The sequence below is a fragment of the Hypanus sabinus genome, chromosome 13 (assembly GCF_030144855.1).
Source record: "Hypanus sabinus isolate sHypSab1 chromosome 13, sHypSab1.hap1, whole genome shotgun sequence".
Classification (NCBI taxonomy): Eukaryota; Metazoa; Chordata; class Chondrichthyes; order Myliobatiformes; family Dasyatidae; genus Hypanus; species Hypanus sabinus.
Window position 1 is genome coordinate 54,810,027 of NC_082718.1, and position 24,617 is coordinate 54,834,643.

Here is a 24,617-nt window from a genome sequence, read left to right on the forward strand (position 1 = left end):
TAGGGCCAGGTGCAGGGTGATGGCAATGGCATCATCTGTTGAGTGTTTGGGACGGTACGCAAACTGCAGAGGGTCCAGTGAGGGGGGTAGCAGGGTCTTGATATGCCTCATGACGAGCCTCTCAACACTTCATGATGATGGATGTAAGTGCAACGGGACGGTAGTCATTTAGGCAGGACACTGAAGACTTCTTCGGCGCAGGGACGATGGTGGCGGCCTTGAAGCATGTTGGAACAATGGCGCTGCTCAGGGAGGTGTTGAAGATGTCAGTGAGAACATCTGCTAGCTGGTCTGCACATCCTCTGAGCACTCTACCAGGGATGTTGTCTGGTCCAGCAGCCTTCCATGGGTTGACCCTGCACAGGGTTCTTCTCACATTGGCCACGGTGAGACACAGCTCCTGGTCATTTGTAGGAGGGGTGGACTTCCTCGCCGCCACGTCATTTTCCACCTCAAACCGGGCATATAAGTTATTCAGCGCAAGTTATTCATCTGGGAGGGAGGCATCACCTGCACAGTCAGGTGATGTTGTCCTGTAATTGGTGATGTCCTGGATGCCCTTCCACATGCGCTGCGTGTCGCCGCTGTCCCGGAAGTAACTGTGGATTAGCTGGGCATGTGCACGCTTTGCCCCTCTGATGGTTTGGACAGTTTGGCCCTCGCTGTTAGAGCTGCCTTGTCGCCTGCTCTGAAGGCGGAGTCGTAGGTCTTCAACAGTGCACACACCTCCACTGTCATCCATGGCTTCTGGTTAACGTGTATAGCGATGGTCTTGGACAGAGTAACATCATCAATGCACTTTCTGATGTAGCTGGTCACTGATGCTGTGTACTCTAAGTTGGTAGAGTCTCCATCGGTTGCAGCCTCCCTGAACATGTGCCAGTCAGTGTGCTCAAAGCAGTCTTGAAGAGCAGAGATGGCTCCTGCTGGCCAGGTTTTCACCTGCTTCTGAACTGGTCTGGAGTGTCTGATGAGGTGGAATACAGTGTTGGGAAATGTATGATAATGTATATTAATAAAAGGAGCAATAGTGCTGACAATTACCTATATGGGGAGAAGTCTCAAACATTAGAGGTACTGAGGGACTTGGGATTCCTCGTACAAGAATTTCAAAAAGTTGATTTGCAGGTTGAGTCTGTGGTAAAGACGACAAATGCAATGTTGGCATTTGTTTCAAGGGGAATAGAATATAAAAGCAAGGAGATGATGCTGAGGTTTATAAGCCACTAGTAAGGCCGTACTTGGAGTATTGTCAATGGTTCTGGGCTCCATACCTCCAAAAGAATGTGTTGCAGTTAGTCCAGAGGAGGCTCACGAGGATGGTTCCGAGATTGAAGGGATTAACATATGAGGAACATTTGGCAGCTTTAGGCCTGTACTCACTGGAATTAAGAATAATGTAGGGGAATCTCATTGAAACTTACAGAACGTTGAAAGGATGAGATGAGGTGGATGTGGAGAGGAGAGGATGTTTCCAGTGGTGGGAGTATCCAGAGCTAGAGGGCATAGTTCCAAATTGAGGGGCTACCTTTTAGAACAGCGAGAAGGAGGAATTATTTTGGCCAGAGAGTCATGAATCTGTGGAAAGCTCTGCTGCTGTCTGCGGTGGAGGCCACGTCCTTGGGTATATTTAAGGTGGAATTTGATAGTTTCTTGATCAGTCAGGGCATCAAAGGATCTGGTGAGAAGGTAGGTGTATGGGGTTGAGAGGGATCCAGGATCAGCCATGATGAAATGATGGAGCAGACTCAGTGGGCTGACTGGCCTAATTCTGCTCCTATGTCTTATGTTTTTTCATGGTCTTGTCTTTTCTTAGATAAGGAGCCCAAAACTTCACAGTGCTCAAAGTGAGGCCATAGTGCCTTATAAAGCCTCAACAGTACATCCTTGCTTTTGTATTCTCGTCCTCTCAAAATGACTACTAACATTGCATTTGTCTTCCACACCAGATTCAACCTGCAAATTAACCTTTTAGGGAATCCTGCACAAGAACTCCCAGGTCCCTTTGCACCTCTGATTTTTTGATCTTTTTTCTCCATTTAGAAAATAGTCTATGCTTTTATTTCTTCTGCCAAGGTACATGACCGTACACTTCCTGACATTGTATTCAGTCAGTCACTTCTTGGCCCATTATCCTCATCTGTCCTTCTGTAGCCTTTGTACTTAACACTACCTGCTCCTTCACCTGTCGTCATACTGTCACAAACCTGGCCACAAAGCCATTATGTCAGTCATCCAGATAACTGACATATAATAGAAAAAGTAGTCCCAACCCAGACCCCTGTGGAACACCACTAATCACCTGCAGCCAACCAGAAAAGGTTCTCTTTATATATCCAGTCTTTGCCTCCTGCCATTAAGCCTATGCTCTATCAATGCCAGAATCTTTCCTGTAATACAGTAAGCTCTTAAATTGTTAAGAAGCCTCATGTGGCACCTTGTCAAAGGCCTTGTGAAAATCCATGTGTCTATCTTACTATTTCTTCAAAAAGTTCCAACAGATTTGTAGGCAAGAGTTTCCTTTAAGGATCCCATGCTGACTGGCCTATTTTAACATGGGTCTCCAAGTCTCCAAAGCCACATCCTTATCAATAGACTCCAATATCTTCCCAACCATTGAGGTCAGAGTCATACCATCTCATCCAAGCAGCACCCTAGTAAATCTCAGCAGCCTTTTTGAAGCTTACACACTCTTCTTATGGAACTGAATAGAATATTCCACGTGTTGTCAAACCAGGAATTTAAAGATTTGCGACGTTACCACATAGCTCTTGAACTCAGTCCCCCAACTAATGAAGGCCAACACATCAATCACACCCTGCCTTAACAACCCTGTCAATTTGAATTAAACAAAAATATTCAATGGCTCTGAAATTATCTGGAAGCATCGTTGCTTTGTATTATAGGAAAGGAGCAAAACCGGTTTGATTTGTACTTTAGCAAAAACACTGAGCAAAATGTAATGGTTGCGATGTAGGAGAACTAAGCAGAGTAGAATTCTACATTGTCTTGGGTGTCCTTCTGGGGTAATTATTTAAAGTCTATTTGTTCCAAAGTGCAGGAGATATTTTACTCTGTCCACTGAACTCCTTTTTCATCAGGGTTAAGATGCATGAAGCACAAAATAAAAACTAAGTGATAGAGGCTGTCTGTCAGCAAGCCAACACTCACTTCCTCTCCACCCTAAAATGCTATCTGTTTCTGTCAACAAATGCTGCCTTGTCTGCTGTTTCTAGCACTTTTGGATATTATTTGTTTCTTAGCATGTGTAATTTTGTTTTGATCATTGTTTGGAATGCACAATCTGACCAACTATTGCACTAAACTGTGAACATAAGATCTCATTTTTTTGTATTGTAGGTTTCCAACTATTTCCTTTTTAGTAATTCAGGCGTGCATGTAAAGTTAACATAGAAAGCCTACAGCACAATACAGGCCCTTCGGCTCACAAAGCTGTGCTGAATATGTTCCCACAGAATGGAGTAGGAGGCTCCTGAAAATCTCTCCTTCCATCGCTGAACTTGGTGTTGTGTATGAGTGTTCATTCATTTCCTCCTTATTGTCCTAGAAGCGAGTCTGAATATGAAGCAATGGTGGACTAAAGGGGGGAATAAGTCATCGTAGGAAACTGCTGCTCAACAATGACTCGAATGTCTTTTCGCGTGTAATGCTCACTATTGTGTGACAGATAGTGAAAGGTGAAGCAAATACAAATTGCTGGAGGAACTCGGCAGGAGTACTATGGGTAAGGGTGATGAACTTGGAGCATGGATCAGTACATGGAACTATAATGTATCCATGACTGAAACTTAGAGGAGAGAGGGGCAGGAATGGGCAACTATGGGCAACTAAGGTACCAGGTTTTTGAAAAGGTAGAGGAGATAAAGGGGGGGGGGTGTAGAGTTGCACTACTAATCAGGGGCAATATCACAGCTGCACCCAGGGGAAAGACAATGGAGGATACAAAGCCCATTTGGTTGGAAGACAGGAGAATTGGATTGGTGTGATCACACTGTACTACAGACTCCCAAACAGCCACCAGAAAATTAAGAAACAAATATATAATCAGATTAAGGAAATATGTGCTTTTTTTAAAAAAAAAGCATTAAAAAAAATCATTAATTTTATCCAGGACGATTTCTTAAATCAGTATGTGGATGGTCCAATGAAATGAGGGGCTGTTCTGGATCTGGTGATGGGTAATGAGCCTCCAGGTGACTGACCTTTCAGTGGGGGAGAGGTTAGGGAACAGTGACCACAGCTCCTTAACTTTCAGGATAGTTATAGATAGGGATAGGCATAGTCCCTTGTGGGAGAGCTTTAAAATGGAGTAGAGCAAATTACGAGAGCATTAGGCAGGAACCAAGAAGTGTCAATTGGGAACACCTTTTTTCTGGGAAAGCCACCATCAGACATGTGGAGGGTGTTTAAAGGTCAATCACACAGAGTATAGGAACGGTATGTTCCTGTCAGAAGGAAGGACGGGTGAAAAGATAAGAAACCTTGGATGTCCAAAGAGGTGATGCATTTAGTCAAGATGAAAAAGGGAAAGTACATAAAGCATCAGAAGTTAGGATGAAACAAAGCACACAAGTATAAAGAAGCCAGAAAAGAACTAAAGAAAGGAATTGGAAAAGCCAGGAGGGGCCATGAAAAGACCTTGGCAAATAGGATCAAGGTGAATCCCAAGGTATTCTGTATATCAAGAGGAAGAGAATAACTAGGATAATGGAGGAAGCATTTGCTTGGATGCAGAGAGTGTGTGAGGTATTTTCTTACCCCTTGGAGCGACAGAGGTTGAGATGTGACCTGAGAGAGGTGTACAGGATGATCAGAGGCATTGATCGTGTGGACAGTCAGAGGCTTTTCCCAAGGGCTGAAATGTCTAGCACGAGAGGGCACAGTTTTAAAGCGCTTGGAAGTAGGTACAGAGAAAATATCAGGGGTAAGTTTGTTTTCTTAAAAAAAAACTTCAATACTTACCAAGGAAAAATGAGGAGAAACAGGAGATCAGTGCTAAGTGTATAATGGTGTTTAGTGGTCGAGGAGGAGGAGGAAGCGTTGGGCTTCCTAATGAGGATTAAGGTGGATGCCCCTAGGGCCTGATGGGATTTACTCTGATTTTGAAGGAGGCAAGAGATGAGATTGCTGGGGCCCTTGACCAGTATCTTTTTTGTTTTCTCTAGCCACAGGTGAGTCCTGGAGGACTGGCAACAATGTACCTCTAAGAAAAGAACAAAGGAAAATCTTGAACTATAGACTAGTGAGTCTCACATCTGTGGCTGGACAATTGCTGGAGAAAATTCTTAGGAGTTAGACTATATGAGCATTTGGAAACACATGGACGAATTGGAGAGAGACAGCATGGCTTTGTGTGTGGAAGGTTGTGCCTTACCAACCTGAATGAGTTGTTTGACAAGGTAATCAGAGAGACTGAGTCAGTGAATGTTGTCTACATGGATCTTAGTAAAGCATTTGACAAAAGTTCCTCATGGGAGGCTAGTCCAGAAGATTGAGATGCATGAGGTCTGCAGCAAATTAAATGTAGAAAATTGGCAAAAAATACAGCACAATTTAGATCAGTTGCAGATGTGGGCTGAGAAATGGTGGATGGCGTTTAACTGAGATAAATGTGAGGTGTTGAAATTCGGTAGGGCAAATGCAAGAAAATGATACATTGTTAAGGGCAAGATTGTTAACAGTGCTGAGCAGAGAGATCTTGGGATACAATTTCATAGTTCCTTGAAAGTAACTACACAGGTGGATAAGATAGAAAACCTACAGTACAATACAAGCCCTTTGGCCTACTAAGTTGTGCCGAACAAGAAATTTTTACCTGAGAAATTACCCAGGGTTACCCATCTATTTTTCTGAGCCCCATATACCTGTACAGGAGTCTCTTAAAAGACCCTATTGTATCTGCTTCCACCACCGTTGCCCGCAGCCCATTCCATGCTCTCACTCTCTGCGTTTTTTTTAAGAAAACAAACTTTCCCCTGATATCTTCTCTGTACCTATTTCCAAGCACTTTAAAACTGTGCCCTCTCGTGCCAGACATCTCAGCCCAGGGGGAAAAGCCCCTGATTGTCCACACGATCAATGCCTCTGATCATCCTGTACACCTCTCTCCGGTCACATCTCAACCTCCGTCGCTCCAAGGAGTAAGAAAAAAAGGCCAAGTTCACTCAACTTATTCTCATAAGGCATGCTCCCCAATCCGGGCAATATCCTTATAAATGTCCTCTGCACCCTTTCTATGGCTTCCACATCCTTCCTGTAGTGAGACAACCAGAACTGAACACAATACTCCAAGTGCGGTCTAACCAGGGTTCTATATAGCTGCAACATTACCTCTCGGCTCCTATACTCAATCCCACGATTGATGAATGCCAATGCACCATAAGCTTTCTTAACCACAGAGTCAACCTGTGCAGCAGCCTTGAGTGCCCTATGGACTTGAACCCCAAGATCCCTCTGATCCTCCACATTGCCAAGAGTCTTACTGTTAATGCTATTTTCTGACATCATATTTGACCTAACAAAATCAACCACTTCACACTTATCTGGGTTGAACTCCATCTGCCACTTCTCAGCCCAGTTTCTTTGCATCCTGTCAATATCCTGCTGTAACCTCTGGCAGCCCTTAACACTATCCACAACACCTCCAACCTTTGTGTCATCAGCAAACTTACTAACCCATCCCTCTACTACTTCATCCAGGTCATTTATAAAAATCATGAAGAGTAGGGGTTCCAAAACAGATCCCTGAGGCACACCGCCAGTCACCGACCTCAATGCAGAATATGACCCGTCTACAACCACTCTTTGCCTTCTGTGGGCAAGCCGGTTCTTGATTCACAAAGCAATGTCCCCTTAGATCCCATGCCTCCTTACTTTCTCAATAAGCCTTGCATGGGCTACCTTGTCAAATGCCTTGATGAGATCCATATACACTACATCTACTGCTCTATTATCATCAATGTGTTTAGTCACATCCTCAAAAATTCAATCAGGCTCCAAAGCACGACCTGCCTTTCACAAAGCCATGCTGACTATTCCTAATCATATTATACCTCTCCAAATGTTCATAGATCCTGCCTCTCAGGATCTTCTCCATCAACTTACCAACCACTGGTCTATAATTTCTTGAGCTATCGCTATGCCTTTTGTTGAATACTGGAACAACATCAACAACCCTCCAATCCTCCGGAACCTCTCCAATCCCCATTGATGATGCAAAGATCATCACCAGAAGATCAGCAATCTCCTCCCTCACCTCCCATAGTAGCCTGGGGTATATCTCATCTGGTCCTGGTGACTTCATACCTTCCAAAAGCTCCTGTACATCCTCTTTCTTAATATCTACATGTTTCAAGCTTTTCAGTCCACTGTAAGTCATCACTACAATCACCAAGATCCTTTTCTGTAATGAATCCTTTGCTTCAGTATTCGCTAAGTACCTCTGTCATCTCCGGTTCCATACACACTTTTCCACCATCACACTTGATTGGTCCTATTCTCTCACATCTTATCTTCTTGCTCTTCACATACTTGTAGAATGCTTTGGGGTTTTCCTTAATCCTATCCAACAAGTCCTTCTCATGGCTCCTTCTGGCTCTCTTAATTTCCTTCTTGAGCTCTTTCCTGCTAACCTCATAATCTTCTAGCTTTCTATCATTAGCAAGCTTTTTGAACCTTTTGTAGGCCTTCTTTTCTTCTGACTAGATTTACAACATCCTTTGTACACCACAGTTCCTGTACCCTACCATCCTTTCCCTGTCTCATTGGAAAGTACCTATGCAGAACATCACGCAAATATCCCTTGAACATTTGCCATATTTCTTCCATTCATTTCTTTGAGAACACCCATTTCCAATTTATGTTTTCAAGTTCCTGCCTGATAGCCTCATATTTCCCCTTACTCCAATTCAACACTTTCCTAACTTGTCTGTTCCTGTCCCTCTCCAGTGCTATGGTAAAGGAGATAGAATTGTGATCACTATCTCCAAAATGCTCTTCCACTGAGAGAGGTTCATTTCCCAAGTACAGCCTCTCCTCTTGTAGACATATCTACATATTGTGTTCAGGAACTTTCTTGAACACACCTAGCAAACTCCATCCCACCTAAACCCCTCACTCTAAGGACATGCCAATCGATATTTGGGAAATTAAAATCTCCCACCTTGACAACCCTGTTATTATTACACCTTTGCAGAATCTGTCTCCCTATCTACTCCTTGATATTCCTGTTACTATTGGGTGGTCTCTTTTTTAAAAAAAAAATTAAAAAAAAAACATCCAGTAGAGTTATTGACCCCTTCCTATTCCTAACTTCCCCCCACAGTCTCTGTAGACAATTGCTCCATGGTGTTCACCTTTTCTATAGCCATGACACTATCTCTGATCAACAGTGCCACACCCCCACCTCTTTTGCCTCCCTCCCTGTCCTTTCTGAAACATCTAAAGCCTGGCACTCGAAGTAACCATTCCTGCCCCTGAGCCATCCAAGTCTCTGTAATGGCCACAACATCATTGCTCCAAGTAATTGCTCTAAGCTCATCCGCTTTGTTCATAATTCTCCTTGCATTAAAATAGACACATCTCAAACCATCGGTCCGAATGCATCCCTTCTATATCACCTGCCTATGCTTCCCCCTCGCACTGTCTCCGTGCTTTCTCTATTTGTGAGCCAACTGCCTCTTCCTCAGTCTCTTCAGTTTGGTTCCCAACTCCCAGCAATCCTAGTTTACTCTCCCAAATAGCCTCAGCAAACCTCCCCACCAGGATATTGGTTCCCCTGGGAATCAAGTGCAACCTGTCCTTTTTGTACAGGTCATTCATGCCCTAAAAGAGGTCCCAATGATCCAGAGATCTAAATTCCTGCCCCCGCTGCAATCCCCCAGCCATGCATTCATCCTCTACCTCACCCTATTCCTATACTCACTGTCATGTGGCACAGGCAGTAATCCTGAGATTATTACCTATCGTGGTTCTGCTTCTCAACTACTATCCTAATTCCCTGTAGTCTGCTTTCAGGACCTCCTCCCTTGTCCTGCCTATGTCATTGGTACCAATATGTACCACGACCTCTGGCTGTTCTCCCTCCCACTTCAGGATATCTTGGACGCAATCAGAAACATCCCGGACCCTGGCACCTGGGAGGCAAACTACCATCCGTGCTTCTTTCCTGCATCCACAGAATCGCCTGTCTGACCCCCTAACTATAGAGTCCCCTATCACTGCTGTCATCCTCTTCCTTTCCCTACCCTTCTGAGCCACAGGGCCAGTCTCTGTGCCAGAGGTGCAGCCACTGTTGCTTCCCCCAGGTAGGCCATCCCTACCCCCAACAGTCCAACAGGAGTACTTATTGTTAAGGGGGATTGCCACTGGGGTACTCTCCAGCCTCTGACTCCTGCCTTTCCCTCTCCTGATTGTTACCCACTTAGCAGTCTCCCCAGGCCCCGGTGTGACTACCTGCCTATAGCTTCTCTCTGTCACCTCCTTACTCTCACTGACCAGACGAAGGTCATCGAGCTGCATCTCTAGTTCCCTAACATGGTCCCTAAGGAGCTGCAGCTCAATGCACCTGGTGAAGATGTGGCCGTCCGGGAGGCTGGGAGTCTCCACATCTTCCCACATCTGACACTGAGCGCAGAAAACCGGCCTCTCACACATACTTCCTGTCTGTATTCTACTCGGGCAACCTGCCTCGCCTCGACCCGTTAACGCGAAAGCCCCATTGAGTCCCCTTCCTACTCTCTCCCACTATCTGTCGTCCACTCTATAAGGTGTCTATGTAAGATGATCAAGGAGGCTTGCGGAATGCTTGTTATTGTTAGTTGAGGCATTGAGTTCAAAAGTCAATAGGTTATGTTGGAACTTTGTGAAACTCTAGTTATGCCACATCTGGTGTATTGTGTACAGTTCTGTTCACCCCCACTATAGAAAGGATGTTGAGGCTTTGGAGAGGGTGCTGAAGAGATTTACCAGGATGCTGCCTGGTTTAGAGGGCATGTGTTATCATGAGAGGCTGGACAAACTTTTGCTTTCTCTGGAGTGCTTAAAGCTGAGAGGAGATTTGGTGGAGGTTTATAAGATTGAGAGGCATAGATAAAGTAGACGGAGAATCTGTTTCCCAGGGTTAAGATGTCTAGTACCAGAGGGCATGCATTGCAGGTGAGAGGAGGTAGACTCAAGTGGAATGTGAGGGGTAAGTATTTTACTCTGAATGCCAGGAATGTGCTGCCTGGTTTGGTGGTAGAGGCAAATACATTAGACTTTTAAGAGACATTTGGATAGGCACAGTTTATAAGGAAGATGGAGGGATATGGACATGGTGTAGGTAGGAGGCGCTAGTGTTTGAGTGTTTTTTGATTTGCTTTTTAGCTGATTTAGCACAACATTGTGGGCTGAATGGCCTGTTCCTGCGCTGTACTGTACTAAGTTCTCTCAAGCAGTATGGAGAGGAATACAATTGGCATTTTTGGCCAAGACCCACAGAAAAGGAAGGGGCAAGATGGCGGGTATAACCAAGTGAGGGAGAAGGTTTGGTGGGGTATTAGGGTGAAGGGAAAACCTGGGAGGTGATGGGTGGAAGAGGTAAAGGGCTGAAGAAGAAGGAATCTGATCAGAGAGGGCAGTGAACTATGGACGAAAGAGAAAAAATTAAAAGATGAATTTTAACTTGCCCAAAATATGAGTCAGTGGAGATCTTGTAGAGGTATACAGATTTCTGAGGAGTATAGATAGGGTAAATGCATGTAGGCTTTTTCACACCTTGGTTTGAATGATACCAGAACTGAGATCATAATTTAAGAATGAATGTTTAAGGGAATCTTGTGGGGATCATCTTCACTCAGAGGATGGTGTGAATGAGGAATGAGCTGCCAGCAGAAGTAGAGGATGCAGGTACAATTGTAACATTTAAGAAGTTTGGATGAAGGGGTTATGGAGGACCTGAGTGCAGGTAGATGACATTGGACAGTAGACCAGGTTAGCATGGATTGGCTGGGCTGAATAGCCTGTTTTTGTGCTGCAATACTCTGATTCTAAAGCAGAATTCTTACCTCGGATATTTGCATTTATAGCTGAGTGCACAGTGATGGGAATTCCCAGTGTGACCACCAACCTCTCTGGCTTTGGTTGTTTCATGCAGGAACATGTGGCAGATCCAACAGCTTATGGTAAGTTCTGTGATTCAAATGCAGCACCACAGGACATTCTGCATTTAATTTCTCCAAAAGGGTTTGTGCTTCCTTGACCTGTGTGTTTTTGCTGCGTACAGGGATTTATATCGTTGATCGGAGATTCCGGTCTCTCGAGGACTCGTGCAATCAGTTGACTCAGTTCATGTTTGGGTTCTGCAAGCAGTCACGTCGCCAGAGGATTATCCAGAGGAATCGGACCGAACGGCTTTCGGAACTTCTAGACTGGAGATACCTGACCAGGGTAAATATAAGTACATGACTCCATGATGGAAGAGTTGTTGAGCTTGGTTATGCCTTTGGAAGTGAAACATAGTAAAACTTAAATATTCCTTGGGATGGTGCTGCAAGACTAGGGGTTTTCTGAACTTCTGGATGTTGTTCCCATAATATCCCAACACTTTTCCTTCATTTTTTTGGGGTATTATACAGTAGTATGATGGATTTCCAGTGAACACTAAGTTTGAAGAGACTGGGAAATATTAAAGCAACTGAAATCATAGCTCCAGATGTAAAAGTACCCAAGTTCTTGATCCTAGGGATTCTGGACCCCAGTCTTGGCTCCATCTGCTCTCCATGCCTGTTGAACCATCAGGATCTTCTAACATTCAGATGCTGGATTACTGTCTGGTACTTTTTAATACCTTATTCCAAAGTGCAGTGGAAATAAGTTTAATAATTTTAGCTTATTGACTGAATGATCAGCCATGATAAATAGGAAGTAGGACAATTAACTAAGCTGTAAAATTTAGTAATAAATTTGCCTCAAACTTTAAAAAAAACTAAGCAATTTCAAAATTGAATAAATTAATTGAGGTTATTTTGCAAGAGTTTTTTTTGCACTGTTATTTTGAATTCTGAAGCTCTAGCTCAATCTGAAAACATGGCACATGAGGGATCTGCAGTATTGGCTTCCATAAATTTCACTGCATTCTTTCGTAGTGATGACAATTTTCAATTCTTTGTCTTCAGTATTACGTGCATGCCCGCCATCTTGCATTGTGTAAAGCCTTCCCAGAAAAGTTTCAGATGGAGCCGACTGCGCCACCACTGGTAAGTCCACTTGTGTTACCAATTGATTTGATTGGTGTTAAGGCAGGATTACAAAAACTGTATGCCACAAAGACCTGCCTTTCCTTAAGGGGCAATGTCATAGACTAACCTTTCTTTTTTTATATGCCAGACGGAAGGTTTCAGATATCCCCGGCCAGCCTCTGTGCCCGCATCCCCATCTGTGTCTTTGCCTTCAAGTCCACACGAGAGTGATGATGAGAATATTGAGCGGTATGATGAGGAGGAGGAGGCAGAGAAGGATCAAAGGAACATTAAAGCACCTATAGGGATGAACCAGTCAAATACGGAGTACCAAAACTGAGTTGATGGCTAACATAGCCCTTTGAAGTTTCACTTACAATATCTTGATGGGAAAGTGGAAATGTGAAAGCTAGCAAACTAAATCCATATAATGTAGTTATGCATTCTCAACTATATCAAGGCCAGAATCTTTTATGAAAGACCTGTTTGCAAACACACAGAGTGAACTTATAGTGAAATTACAATAATTAGGAAAGAGATGGTGCATTTTCCCCATTCCTGCTGCAGTTTATCAAGCTAGGTCCGTATGAATTATGCACTTTGCTGTACGTCTGGTTACGTCATCCACCTCTCGGCATTACAGAAGTTAATTCCAGTAATAGCTTTCCACTTTAAGGAAAAATGAACTGTCAAAACCGTCCTTGATTCTATTGCACACACCATCTCCACAAATTTGTTAGAAAAATTTTAAGAATGTTACATTACATGATATTTGGTCTTTGGGAAATATTTTCTGTAATCGGTTTTTGAATTGAAGGCATGGCTGGCAATGATTTTTATCACTAAATGCCCAATGCTTTAGAATCCATGAATTGAAGGACCTCCCAAGATTTGTCATTTGAACTGGTATTTCAGTGTAGAGGTTGAAGTTTATTATTACTACTTTTGACACACACACAGTATTAGTAAACAAAACCAGTTTGTAATAGTGTGATTGGAAGCACTTTTTTGGATGCTAATCATCATTGTTGTGGGTGAGGGCAGTAGTTGTCCCATTCACTGAAGACCACTTACAACACTACTTTCACCACCGAGCACTTGCCCATCCCAACCCCCGTATGAAATGGGGCACGTTAATCATCCTATCCCCGATACAAAAGAAGACAATATAATTTGAAATTGACTCCTTCACAATAATGCAGCTGAGAATCTTTTCTATAACCGGAGATTATCAACTTGAAACTGGTGACATGTTACTTGAAGAAAGACAAGATATTCCTGCTGTATAACCTGCTTTTTTTTCTCTCCCTATAACCACACTTTTATACACACTACAGGTTTGGGTCTGTTCTATTAGTTCCTAGTAAGAATAATTTCCACCTCTTCTGCATTTCTTTGCAACTTGTGGTTTTAGAATAAATTATTATTTTGTAGCTGTACTTATAATCTAAAGTTGCCTTGGGAAGAAATGTATCCAATTTCAAACAGTTTTGAATCTGTTCCACAAAGGTCAGTCAAACTGCAAAAAGTGAGAAGCTTACAACTAATTGATGCTATCAGTATGGACTGAATCTTGCAACTAATTAGCACATCAAACTCTTGCTTCTGGAACCAGACTGAGATAAAAATCTTACTTCATCTGAGTGGAAAGTCTGAAATATGACAGTCACTGCATATCATGCCCATAAGGCAAGAAAATCTTTTAGTTTAATGCTGGACTATATTGAAACACGTGGGGAATAGAAAATACCCATGAGTTATTCAACAGATTTAAGGTAGAGTTAACTTGATTTGAATTCCTTCAAGCAAAACTGTTCATTTTTATTAATGTTCTCTCATCCCTCTAAGCACCATTGCAGGGAAACACTGAAAGGTGATGGTATGTTTCCAAGGTGGATAATCTAGGAGCGATGCACCAGCTCTTTTGTTTTCCCAAAACTTAACAGCTGTTCCAAAATGCATCAGCATCATTAATTCACCACACATTACTTAACTGCAAAGCTTTTCTTTAAATAGTGGCATGAGCTGCCAAACAACTTAAATTCTATGAGCTGACAAACATGAAATATTTAGTTCATTGTTTGAATTTGTGTTGCAAAACCCAGAAGAGGACAAAGGTCTTCAGTACCTTGTGTATTGTCTCTATTTTAATATCCAATATGTTGTTATCTTTATCTTATTTTGACATTAAACAGGGTTTCTAAAATGTCCTTGGCAAGGAATTTGACTTCCACAATTATGTGTGTATAAAAGAAATGACAAGTTGATCTAACCAACATTTATTCGGAGAGGATGGAAGGAAAATTGTGCTTGGTCATGAGTTACGTGGGCAGATGTCTCCAGTACAGTCAGGTTTGAGCTATTCAATAGCCCCAGCTACCAATGGCAAAAGTTAGATAGTAAACATGTTATTGCTTTGAGCAGTACAAAGGGCAATAAAATGTGTCCAGTGAGATAGGTAATCAGTGGTCTATCTCTGAATCAGATAGACTGCAAAAGTCCACAGGTAATGCAGTAGGAATGAAACTAGTGTAGTGACAGTGTACACAGACTGGTTTTAATAGGTGCTGTTTTATAATTGCAGCAATTAATGATCCATTTTGCATAATGTGGAAGCAATCGCAATGACTGACCGCCACCTTAATTTATGAAAACCATCAAAAATGCTCAATACTACAGTTTCATCTCAATTAGAAATTTTCATTTTGGCTAAATGTGGTGAAGTTTGCATTATTTTGCCAAACTGTTAAATGCTAACTTTCATAATATTGGCCTGTAAGTGCGAAGGCTGCAAATTAATATTTTGAACTTGCTTGCCACTAGCTCTGAATCAGAAATTGCAGACTGCATACGAACTTCTTAATTTCAGATCACAATACATCATACAATGTCCAATTTGCTCTTTATATTATCCAAGTTTAATTTTGGTATCTTTTAAATATTTACTTATGTGATCAGTGTTCTTGTTTGTTATGCTGTAGTAGGATATCAGATGATACATTCTGCTACTGGAACCGCACTGCCAGCACAAAACACTATGGATAAATGGTTTATATTGATATCCAAAAACTAATTTATTTTGATTAATACTAATTGGGTGTAATTGACGATTGGTGTGCAATAAATATGTAATATTTAAGCTGTTAAATTTATATTAAAAAAACTTCTCCATTCTGCCTACTGTTTGGAGTATTTGGTTAACCTATTATCGCCGTTGCTCAATTCTCTCTTTTGAGAGACACTTGTTCACAACATTAAGTCTTGCAATGTGTTTCAAAGCCAGACCATCATCTTTGACTGTTTCGGGTTGTTTTAAGAGGTGTAGCTATCCCATACTTCACACAAATGTTGGTCTGCAGGCCAGAGAAATTATCACGGGGTTTGTTGAGGAAAGCCATTTGGTTAAATTGGGTTGCCTAAGGGAGAAAAATTGAAAGCCACAGCTCTCTTGCAAAAATGATGAATGTGACAATTTCCAAGGTGTCAGTTCCAGTTACCATCTGCTCTTTCCAGATGAATATAAAAGACTGCTAATTTGAGCACAGCAGTGCTCGTCCTCTACATCCTAGACACAAAATGTTTTAAGAATTTGATCTGGTTATTTATCTCCTGAACAACGATTCCACAAATTAAGGTGTACAAATTGCCTGCAGTGTTTTGTAATGGTGACTACACTTCAGTAATACTTAATCAGCCACTAAGTGGTGGGGTATCATGAGGCTGTGAAAGGGATTGCTGAAAGCAGGTTGCTCTTATCCTAGATTACAGACTTCCTTGTAAAGTGAGCATTAACTTCTATAACCCTTTAACATAATTTGTCAGTAAGTAAAATTATTCCAAAAGTGCAAAATTATTTAAAGCTTAATGTCTTGGGAGGATAGATTGAGATGGTAAGAGCTATAGGTGGTGGATAGCTAGAGACTTTTTCCCATGGTGGAACTGGTTAATATGAGGGGGCATAATTTTAAGGTGATTGAAGGAAAGTATAGGGGCAATGTCCTTGTTTGTTTTCTTTCTTTTTAAAAAAAGAGTAGTGGGTATGGCAATACCCTGCCAGGAGCGGTGGTAGAGACAGTTGCATTAAGAACACAAACTCTCAGGTAAGTGGATGATGGAAAAATGGAGGAAGGTGCTAGATTGATCTTGGAGTAGGTTGAAGGTCAGCAGAATATCGTGGGCCGAAGGGTCTATAATGTACTCTGTTTCTACCTTTTGGTTTTTTTTGCTACATTGAATGGGGATGTAATAAGAATTTTATTTACAAAACCATGTTTCATATCTTGAATGGAAGATATTAATTTGAAATAGTATTAAAATTGAGGGAGAACATTTCTAATTTTCCAGATTGTAAATGTGCCTTAAATTGGAAGAAATTATTGCTGAAAGTATGACTGAAAGCCATGATACTTGGGCAGGAGTTTTGTGTTCAAGAAGCTAAAGAATTTTTAATTTGTTAAACAGTTCTACATTACATAGATGCAAAAAGTTGTATATCCATTACCAATTACAATGTGATCAACAACATATAACCATTATTTTGTGTAGCCATTGGTACAGAATCTAATAGAACAGATGAAATCAAAATTTAATGGATCAATAGAGAAAACTCTGCAGAAGTCCGAGTATTTAGTGATTTTCTCCAGTTTTGGTTCTCTTCCCAGAAATGCTACTGTTTAACTTTTCTTTTTCTTATCTGTAATTTCAAAAGAGTTACATGTAACAGGAAATAATTCATAGACACAGGTTAATCAAAATAGGTAAAGATGGGTTGCCAAATCTAGTTGAATGTTGCTTGGAGGCTTTAACACATGACTGCTTGCCCTTGTGTTCCTTCTATTTAATGGCCTGACTTGCCATCACCATAATACCATGTTCTGCTATGCTAAATAGAAAATGAAGAGTTACTTGGCTGCATGGTTTGTGGCTCAAACAAGCTCTTACCATTTGCACTCCCCAAAAAATGCATCCACCCTATCAAAGACATGTCCAATGTCATTCTACAGTTGGGGTTCCCAACCTTTTTATTATGCCTTGAAGCCTTAGCATTAACTGAGAAGTATGTGGACCTCAGGTTGGGATGCTCTACAGCAGATGTAGATAGTACATTCAGATAGTAGTATCTGAAAGTGTTTAAGGAAAAACACAGCATTGGGCTTTAAAATTAAGAGTTTAAATATTGACTGTTCCAATTATTTTTAAATCTAGAGTTGGATAAGATTATAAATTGTCTTAATCTATATTTATATGATTTGTATATGCAGTAGGTATATAATTGTAAAATAAGAACAGCACTGAAGTGTAATACTAATCTAGGAAATCTTTTCTCTTTATGCTATCTGAGTTATCATCAAGTTTTCTCATCTGCTTGGCTGCAGGAACAACAACCTCAGCTTCTTACAATTTATTTTATATGTGCAGGTCCTAGAAATGCTTAGCAGATCAGGCAGCATTTGTGGAAAGTAAAATAGTTGATCACTTTGTCTTGCACCTTCTCCCCGCCCCCAGATAGAAAGGGGAGGAAATGAGTTGGATTTAAATTCAGAGAGGGTGGGAGAGAGATAGATAAGGCAAGAGAAAGATGAATCCCATCAGAGCAAATAACCGAGCTTCTCCCAGATTGGCAGCCCTAGAAGAGAAATGGCACTAATCCTTTATCTCTAAAGCACTATAAATCTAACTTCTATTTCTTCAAAGCCTCATGGCCTTTCAAAAAAGTGTCATCTAGAGCTGGACACAAATGAGTTAAGTATTTGCATAAGTTTTTGTTTGTATTATTTATAAAGCCTGGATTCCTGTATGCCTTATTGACAGTTTTATTAGCTTATCTTGCTACTTTAAGGTTTTATGTACAAATAGTTCCTTTTCCGCTCTTTAAAATTCTACCGTCTAGCATTACCTTTTCACCCTTTGCATCAAACTGCATCATCTCACACTTTGGTACATTGAATTTTATTAGTCACATCTGACCATACCCTTTGTTCTCTTAAGAGTCGCATCTGTTGCTGTTTGCATAAAATTCAATAGTACTGTTACACCCAAGTTGTACAAGTAGAGGTGATCCCAAAATTTTGAACTTGAGTGATATGTGTCACTCAGTCTATTGAACATTTTCTAGAGCTGTGCTCTTTTTGTACCTTTATTCTATGTATTGCTAATAAGACACAGGTAGTACTTGTCTAATAAGGGGTATACTGGTATGGGGGGTTGGGCAGAGGTGGTTCACAAAATTGAACTCAGGAATGTAAGGGCTAATGTGAGGAGTGTTTGATACTCTGTGCCTGTACTCACTGGAATTTAGAAGAATAAGGGGTACTCAATGAAACCCATCAAATATCAAAAGGCCTGAATTGTGTGGATGTGGAGAAGATGTGTCCTATGGTGCAGGAGTCTAGCACCAGTGAACTCAGCTTTAGAATACAGGAGTGTGCCTTTAGAGATGAAGAATTTCTTTAACCAGAGGATGGTAAATTAGTGAAATTCATTGCTACAGAGAGCTGTAGAAACCAAGACACTGGGCATATTTAAAGTGGAGGTTGATGAGGGCATCAAGGGTTATGGGGAGGGGAGCAGAAGGGGGTTGAGGGATAATAAATCAGCTGTGATGTAATTGTGGAGCAGACTTGATGTGCCAAATGGCCTAATTCTGCTCTTGTGGTCTGCTTTTTCATTTGAAAATCATATACAATGATCAACAGCATTGTCCTCATTTCCTCATGATAAAGACTAACAAAGTTTCATAATGCCAGTTATTCTCTGAATCTCCTTAATTAGCCTGTGGTTGTTAATCTACCAGTTTTATTTAAGCTTTTATTAATCAGGCCACAATTGTGATTAAGGATTTCATCCTACCCTTTCATTTGAACAAGAGATAATCTCAAATTCTTAAGAAATCCTACTTCTACTCATCAAACAGCTAACTGAAAATTAGGTAAGAACTTAAAGACAATTGCTGGCTTCGGAGAGGCTTCAGAGGAGTTTTGAGAAGAAAGAGTTGATGGGGAGTGTTTGATAACTGGGCCTATACTCCCTAAAGGTACAAGAATGAGGAGATAAAGAGTAGCTCTGGATAGAATGTTTCTAATAGTGACTGTTTAGGACCAGACAGCACAGCTCTGGAATAGAAGAACAGAATTGAGGAATTTCTTTAGCCAGAGGTTGGTTAATCCAGAATTAATTGCCACAGACGGCTGTGGAGGCCAAGTGATTGGGTGTACTTAAAAGTGGAGGTTGATAGGTGTTTGATTAGTAATTGTGTCTAAAGTAATGGGGATAGGGAAAATACATCAGCCATGATCACATGGTAGAGCATTCTTAATGAGCCAAATGTCCTAATTCTATTCCTATGTCTTATGGTCTGTAGTGAAATCTGAGTAGCCAGCGAGTCTGAAAACATTCAGCTTCTAGGTGTCAGGTAGTAGTGAGATAAAGGAGATTTGTTGGCGACTGCTGAACTTCACTGCCTTGGAAAAAGAATTCAGCCCCCATCCCTTTGTTCATAAAGATGAGTATTACCTGGGATTTTGATCAATTTAGCTGATTTCTTGTGTGAATCACATGCTCCTTTTTCACTGTAGAGCCCAAAAGAGAAAATTGTAAAGCATGAGAAGTTAAAAATTCAAAAACTGAAATGTTAGCAGTTCAAAATGAACTACCTCTTCTAGCAATTACAGTTAGTAGTCTTTTTGAATAAGTCTCTATTAGCTTTGCACAACATAATAGAGCAAGATTTGCCCATTCCTACTTGCAAAATTGCTCAAGTTGTACTAGGTTAGTTGGGGGAGTGGTGGTGGATGGCAATCCATGGTTGCTCTAGCAGTAATCTTTGGGTGGTTGTCCTGTTCAAAGACAAACTTTCTCTACAGTTTAAGCTTTTGGGCAGGGGCTAGCAGATTTTTATCCAGGATCTCTTTATTTAGCAGCATTCATCTTCCCATCAATCTTGACCAAATTTCTAGTCCCTGGTGCTGAAAAGCATCCCCATAGCATGATGCTACCTCCACCATACTTGACAGTAGGCATGGCTCGTGCAGTATCAGATTTACATCATATGTACTACATATATATCCTTGCCCATAAAGACTGCAAACTGTCACTTGGAAGATGCTGTAAAGATGTAGAAGGCCTTGTGGTCACATGAGACTAAAAGGGGACATTCTGGCCTCAACACTAAGTGGTATGTGTGGAATAAAGATCTCAACTCCATCTTGGATGTAGAGTCAGTAAACTATCCTGATCTTAGTTGGCTCAGATCACCATAGAGGATGTATATCTATTGAAAAGAGTTACAATTTTGCATTTTGAGAAATCAATTGTAATTCTGATTCTTCATGCAGCACCTAAACAAGCTCTGTTCCAGTAGTTTAGACTTTCTGATCTAAGTTTATCTAATTTTATTAACTACTGGAAGAACCCCTCTGTGTAGCATTTAGAGAGCAAAAGAGAGCTAGAATTATCTTGGTATGGTGAAGCTCTGATATTCTAGTACTTTGATGGGATGGGGAAATAGATCTTCCACATTACTGGATGCAGTTAATAATAGCCAAATTCTCTTTACATATCATGTTCTTGTGAAGTCCATGAGTTTAACCAGATCAGGAACTACAGAAGCATTCCGGACCCAACTTAGAACATAGAAAAGTATACCATTGCCTGGGCTTTTGGCTGGGCAAAAGTTTTCATTGCACCTGTATGTACAAGTACTCATGTATATGACAATAAATTCGATTTGAGGTCTCCTCATGCCCATCTTGGTTCCTTCTGCACACCAGGCCCCTGGTCCAGACCTGCTGCACTCTCAACTCCCAGATTTGGCCACATTCACCCTCTTGCAGCATGAACCCCAGATGCCATTCCGGACCAATGAATGAGCCAGACACGGATTTCCAAACAATCCGACACGGGATTATTGGAGTATCTTGCAAAATTTGCAGCACTTTATGGCCATGAAAGATGATATGCCCCAGAAATTCAGATTACTGATAGTTACAAACTGGAATGACGATGACAATCCAGTGAAGAGGTCTACTGCTTCTCTCCGTATTTCTATGTGTTTAAAGTTACCAGTTTTACATACCTCTGTGTGCAGTGAAATTGTGGAACGTTTGCAATCGGTGTAGGAGGCTTGCACCCGTCTAATTGCAGCCAGTAATATGGCTATTGCTTGTAATAGGGTTATTGGTCTGCTCAATCGGCTTCTGCTTTCTAATAGGTAAAAAAAAAATGCTGTTGTTGGGTATGCAAGGCAGAACTCGTACCACTAACGGGTCAACACAAGAAAATAGGAGCGGGAGGTGACCATTCGGTTCCTCAAGCTCACCCCGCTATTCAACATAATAATTTCTAATGCAATACCAAACTGTAATGTACAAAGCATCTTTGAGATATTGCGACCGTTGTACCATCGCTGTCTGGTATGGGGGGGGGGGGTGGCAGGGAGTGGCTACCGCACAAGATCGAAATAAATTGCAGAAACATGTAAAATTAGTCAGCTTCGTAGTATCCAAGACACCTTCAAGGAGCGGTGCCTTCGGAAAGCGGCGTCCTTCACCCAGGGGATGACTTCTCGTTAGGGACAGGACGGAGGTACAGAGTACACACACTCAGCGATTCAGGAATAACTTGTCCTCCCCCCGCCGTCCGATTCCTAAATTGACATTTATCCCATGAACACTATCTCACTACCTTTTTATTTTTTTTTCTTCTTTGCACTACTTATTTTAACAACTATTTAATAAACATATATATACTTAATGTAATTCAGCTTTTCTCCATTTATTTGTTATGTATTTGATTGTACTGCTGCCATAAAGTTAACGAATTTGACGCACATACCGGTGATACTAAACCTGATTCTGCCTCTTACCGATATCTATGTTTTCAGTGGGATCGTGTTCTCTTTCATCTTCCGCTATGAACCGCAACCCCTCTGTAAAAAAAAATCACAAATTTGAACGGAGGACCTAGTATGTCATTACTCTGCCTTTCATTGCGAATTTAAGATCCTACTGAAGGTGAACCTAGTTGTTGAACTGTTGGTCAATGACTGTGAGAAATGACCTCTTTGCCGGCAAGAGTGACGATCAGTTGGCAAGAAATCTGCTTCCTTCCTCAGTTGCATTCAGTTCAGTAGTGTTGATGCTCGGGGAGTGCGGATTACAAAAAAATACTCTTCGGAGTGTTTAAATTTATGTAATAACCTTCAATGCCTTGGGCTCTACGAAGCCACTTCACGCCAAAGAATTATTTTTATGTACTTACTAGGTCATCCAGAGTACACAGTAAATCTAACCTAGTCCTCCTACTCATTAAATAATTGATTACTGCAAACTATTTGGGATCTGCTGTGAATTAATGGCGTATATACAATAAAGTTAATTATACAAATAATCACAAGCACTCCATTTCAACTCATCGGGTCCTCTGCAAACATTCTAAGCCTCCCATCTCCAGACCCCAACACTCCGTAGATATCGAGAGGCAATAATACCACTCCCGGGCCTTGTAGTCTTTTTATTGTTATGCGTTCCAAATGAAGGCATAAGATCCAAGTAGTCCTCAGTTACCAAGTTTATTTCACAAACTTTAATTACCTGTTCCATATTGAAACAAAGAATAAATATAAAATGCCATAATTACTTAAATCCCCATTAAACAAGTACCAGCTCAATTAACCGAAGAGAATACGACCGCAGGTTTGACTTACGTGCGCCTTTTAGATACAGCATTGCTTGAGGTGTCCAGTTACGCTTCCAAAACTGAGCCTATTCAACAAGAAGCGTAATCTCGTCAGTTTTAGCGATAAATGCGGAGCGGAAGCATAAAGCGCGGAACCGGAGTCGAATTCGTTTAAAATAACCCAGCATTGAGCAGACCAATACCTGTGGCACGCTGCTGGACTGTACGAAGAGCGAAGATGCAACGACCAAGAACAGAGTGAGAATCGCGGCAGTCCCCAGACCCTGCATAGCAAAACGCAGCTCAGTAAATAACTTGTCACAATCTTTTCTGCAACCGCACCTCAACATTTTTTAAGAAGTGCAATTCTGTTTAGCTTACGTCGGTAAACTTTGCATTTCTCCGTCGCTCCAGTGAGCATTTGTATTACTTCGAGTCTCACCTGTGGGAAGTTATATGAACCGCCAAGGAACAGACAACTGCCTCAATGTTTGTCTGGTGCCGTGGCTCTAGGTTCAGCAACCAACAGGTTAGACCCGATTAAATCATTTCCCAAGGAACACTTGGAAGGAGACGGAATAATCTTGCGGCCATTCGGTACAATGGGGCAGCCGCCTGCAAGCGCCACTTGCAGCTCGCTCACCTTCATAGTTCTTTAAATCCTTCAAGGTTTGATAGAAGATCAAGTTGCGTTTTTTTTTCCCTGAGAGCGGCGTGCACTCTTTAAATGCTCGACCTTTTTTTTTAAAGAGCGACCACTTGTCAATCTTGGAGATGGAGAAGATGAAGCCAAAAGGGAAGAACCAGACGGAGGTGTGACGGAGCATCAATGAATGATGGACATCAGCGAGGAGCCAAAGGCAGCCTTCTCGATGTTTTAATCTTTTGCCTAACTCCCTCAGCAACATCAGTGCTTGTCTCCTGACTTGGAGAGAGGGAATTGACGAACGAGAGCTGAGTATTGCGCAGGATGTTCGATTACTTGTTTCAGTACACCGACGTGACAGAACAGGACTCTCCAGTTGAAGCAAATCCTGATTTTGACTACTGTAAGCTTAAAACAGCAAACGGTGGAGGGGCTCAGCATTTGTGAAGTTAATCAGCCAGTTTGCTTTCTAACTGAACTCAGTCTGGGCAACCGACAAATAAACTTCCATTTTAACTTGTGTTCTAACTTACATCTTTTATAATTGTTTTAGTGCATTCAGGACCCTTAAGGGTGAAACAGTAAGGATGAGCTTCCTCTACCTATTAAATCTTCCCGATACGCTACGTCTCGAATAGACCCGGGCAACTAAGTCCAGCTATTGGCCTTCACGTGAGGCTTAGCTATTAACCCCGTAGAATCGTTTCTACTGACAGGAACACGAGGAAATCTGCAGATGCTGGAAATTTAAACAACACACACAAAAAGAGCCACTTTTCAACATAATTGTATAATTGTAAAAACAAGCCTGAAGGCTTTGTGTGTCAATGCGAGGAGCATTCGTAACAAGGTGGATGAATTGAATGTGCAGATAGCTGTTAATGAATATGATATAGTTGGGATCACAGAGACATGGCTCCAGGGTGACCAAGGATGGGAGCTCAACATCCAGGGATATTCAATATTCAGGAGGGATAGAAAGGAAAGAAAAGGAGGTGGGGTAGCATTGCTGGTTAGAGAGGAGATTAACTCAATAGAAAGGAAGGACGTTAGCCTGG

At 41.5% G+C, this 24,617-nt stretch overlaps 2 protein-coding genes across 3 annotated transcripts in view; one reads left to right on the forward strand and one right to left on the reverse strand.

Annotated features, from left to right (window-relative positions):
- LOC132403871 (glycogen [starch] synthase, liver-like) overlaps positions 1–15,407 on the forward strand; it is an 82,094-nt gene extending 66,687 nt beyond the window's left edge. The window contains 4 exon segments of the mRNA XM_059987645.1: positions 11,088–11,183; positions 11,285–11,448; positions 12,177–12,257; positions 12,388–15,407. Coding sequence (XP_059843628.1) covers positions 11,088–11,183; positions 11,285–11,448; positions 12,177–12,257; positions 12,388–12,579 — 533 coding nt within the window. The 3' untranslated portion in view covers positions 12,580–15,407.
- Positions 15,408–16,858: 1,451 nt separating this feature from the next.
- Positions 16,859–23,205, reverse strand: LOC132403498 (spexin prohormone 1-like). Of its 2 annotated transcripts, none has more exons than XM_059986902.1 (6): positions 23,117–23,205; positions 22,942–22,999; positions 22,102–22,164; positions 21,313–21,440; positions 19,752–19,807; positions 16,859–16,932 (listed from the first exon to the last, which is right to left on the reverse strand). In XM_059986902.1, the coding sequence occupies exons 1-5, from the start codon at positions 23,201–23,203 to the stop codon at positions 19,805–19,807; spliced, it is 339 nt and encodes a 112-aa protein (XP_059842885.1). In that variant the 5' UTR covers positions 23,204–23,205; the 3' UTR covers positions 16,859–16,932; positions 19,752–19,804. The 2 variants fall into 2 exon arrangements, with proteins under 2 accessions (XP_059842885.1, XP_059842886.1); XM_059986903.1 differs by lacking the exon at positions 16,859–16,932 and adding an exon at positions 17,039–17,121.
- Positions 23,206–24,617: the final 1,412 nt, after the last annotated feature.

Excerpts from the sequence above, each read along its gene's own strand:
- LOC132403498 (XM_059986902.1), bottom strand. The coding sequence starts at position 23,203 with ATGCAGGGTCTGGGGACTGCCGCGATTCTCACTCTGTTCTTGGTCGTT. Across the intron at positions 23,000-23,116 it reads AGTCCAGCAGCGTGCCACAG|GCTCAGTTTTGGAAGCGTAA; the intron begins GTATTGGTCTGC and ends CTTGTTGAATAG. Across the intron at positions 22,165-22,941 it reads GCTGTATCTAAAAGGCGCAC|AGGGGTTGCGGTTCATAGCG; the intron begins GTAAGTCAAACC and ends TTTTTTTTACAG.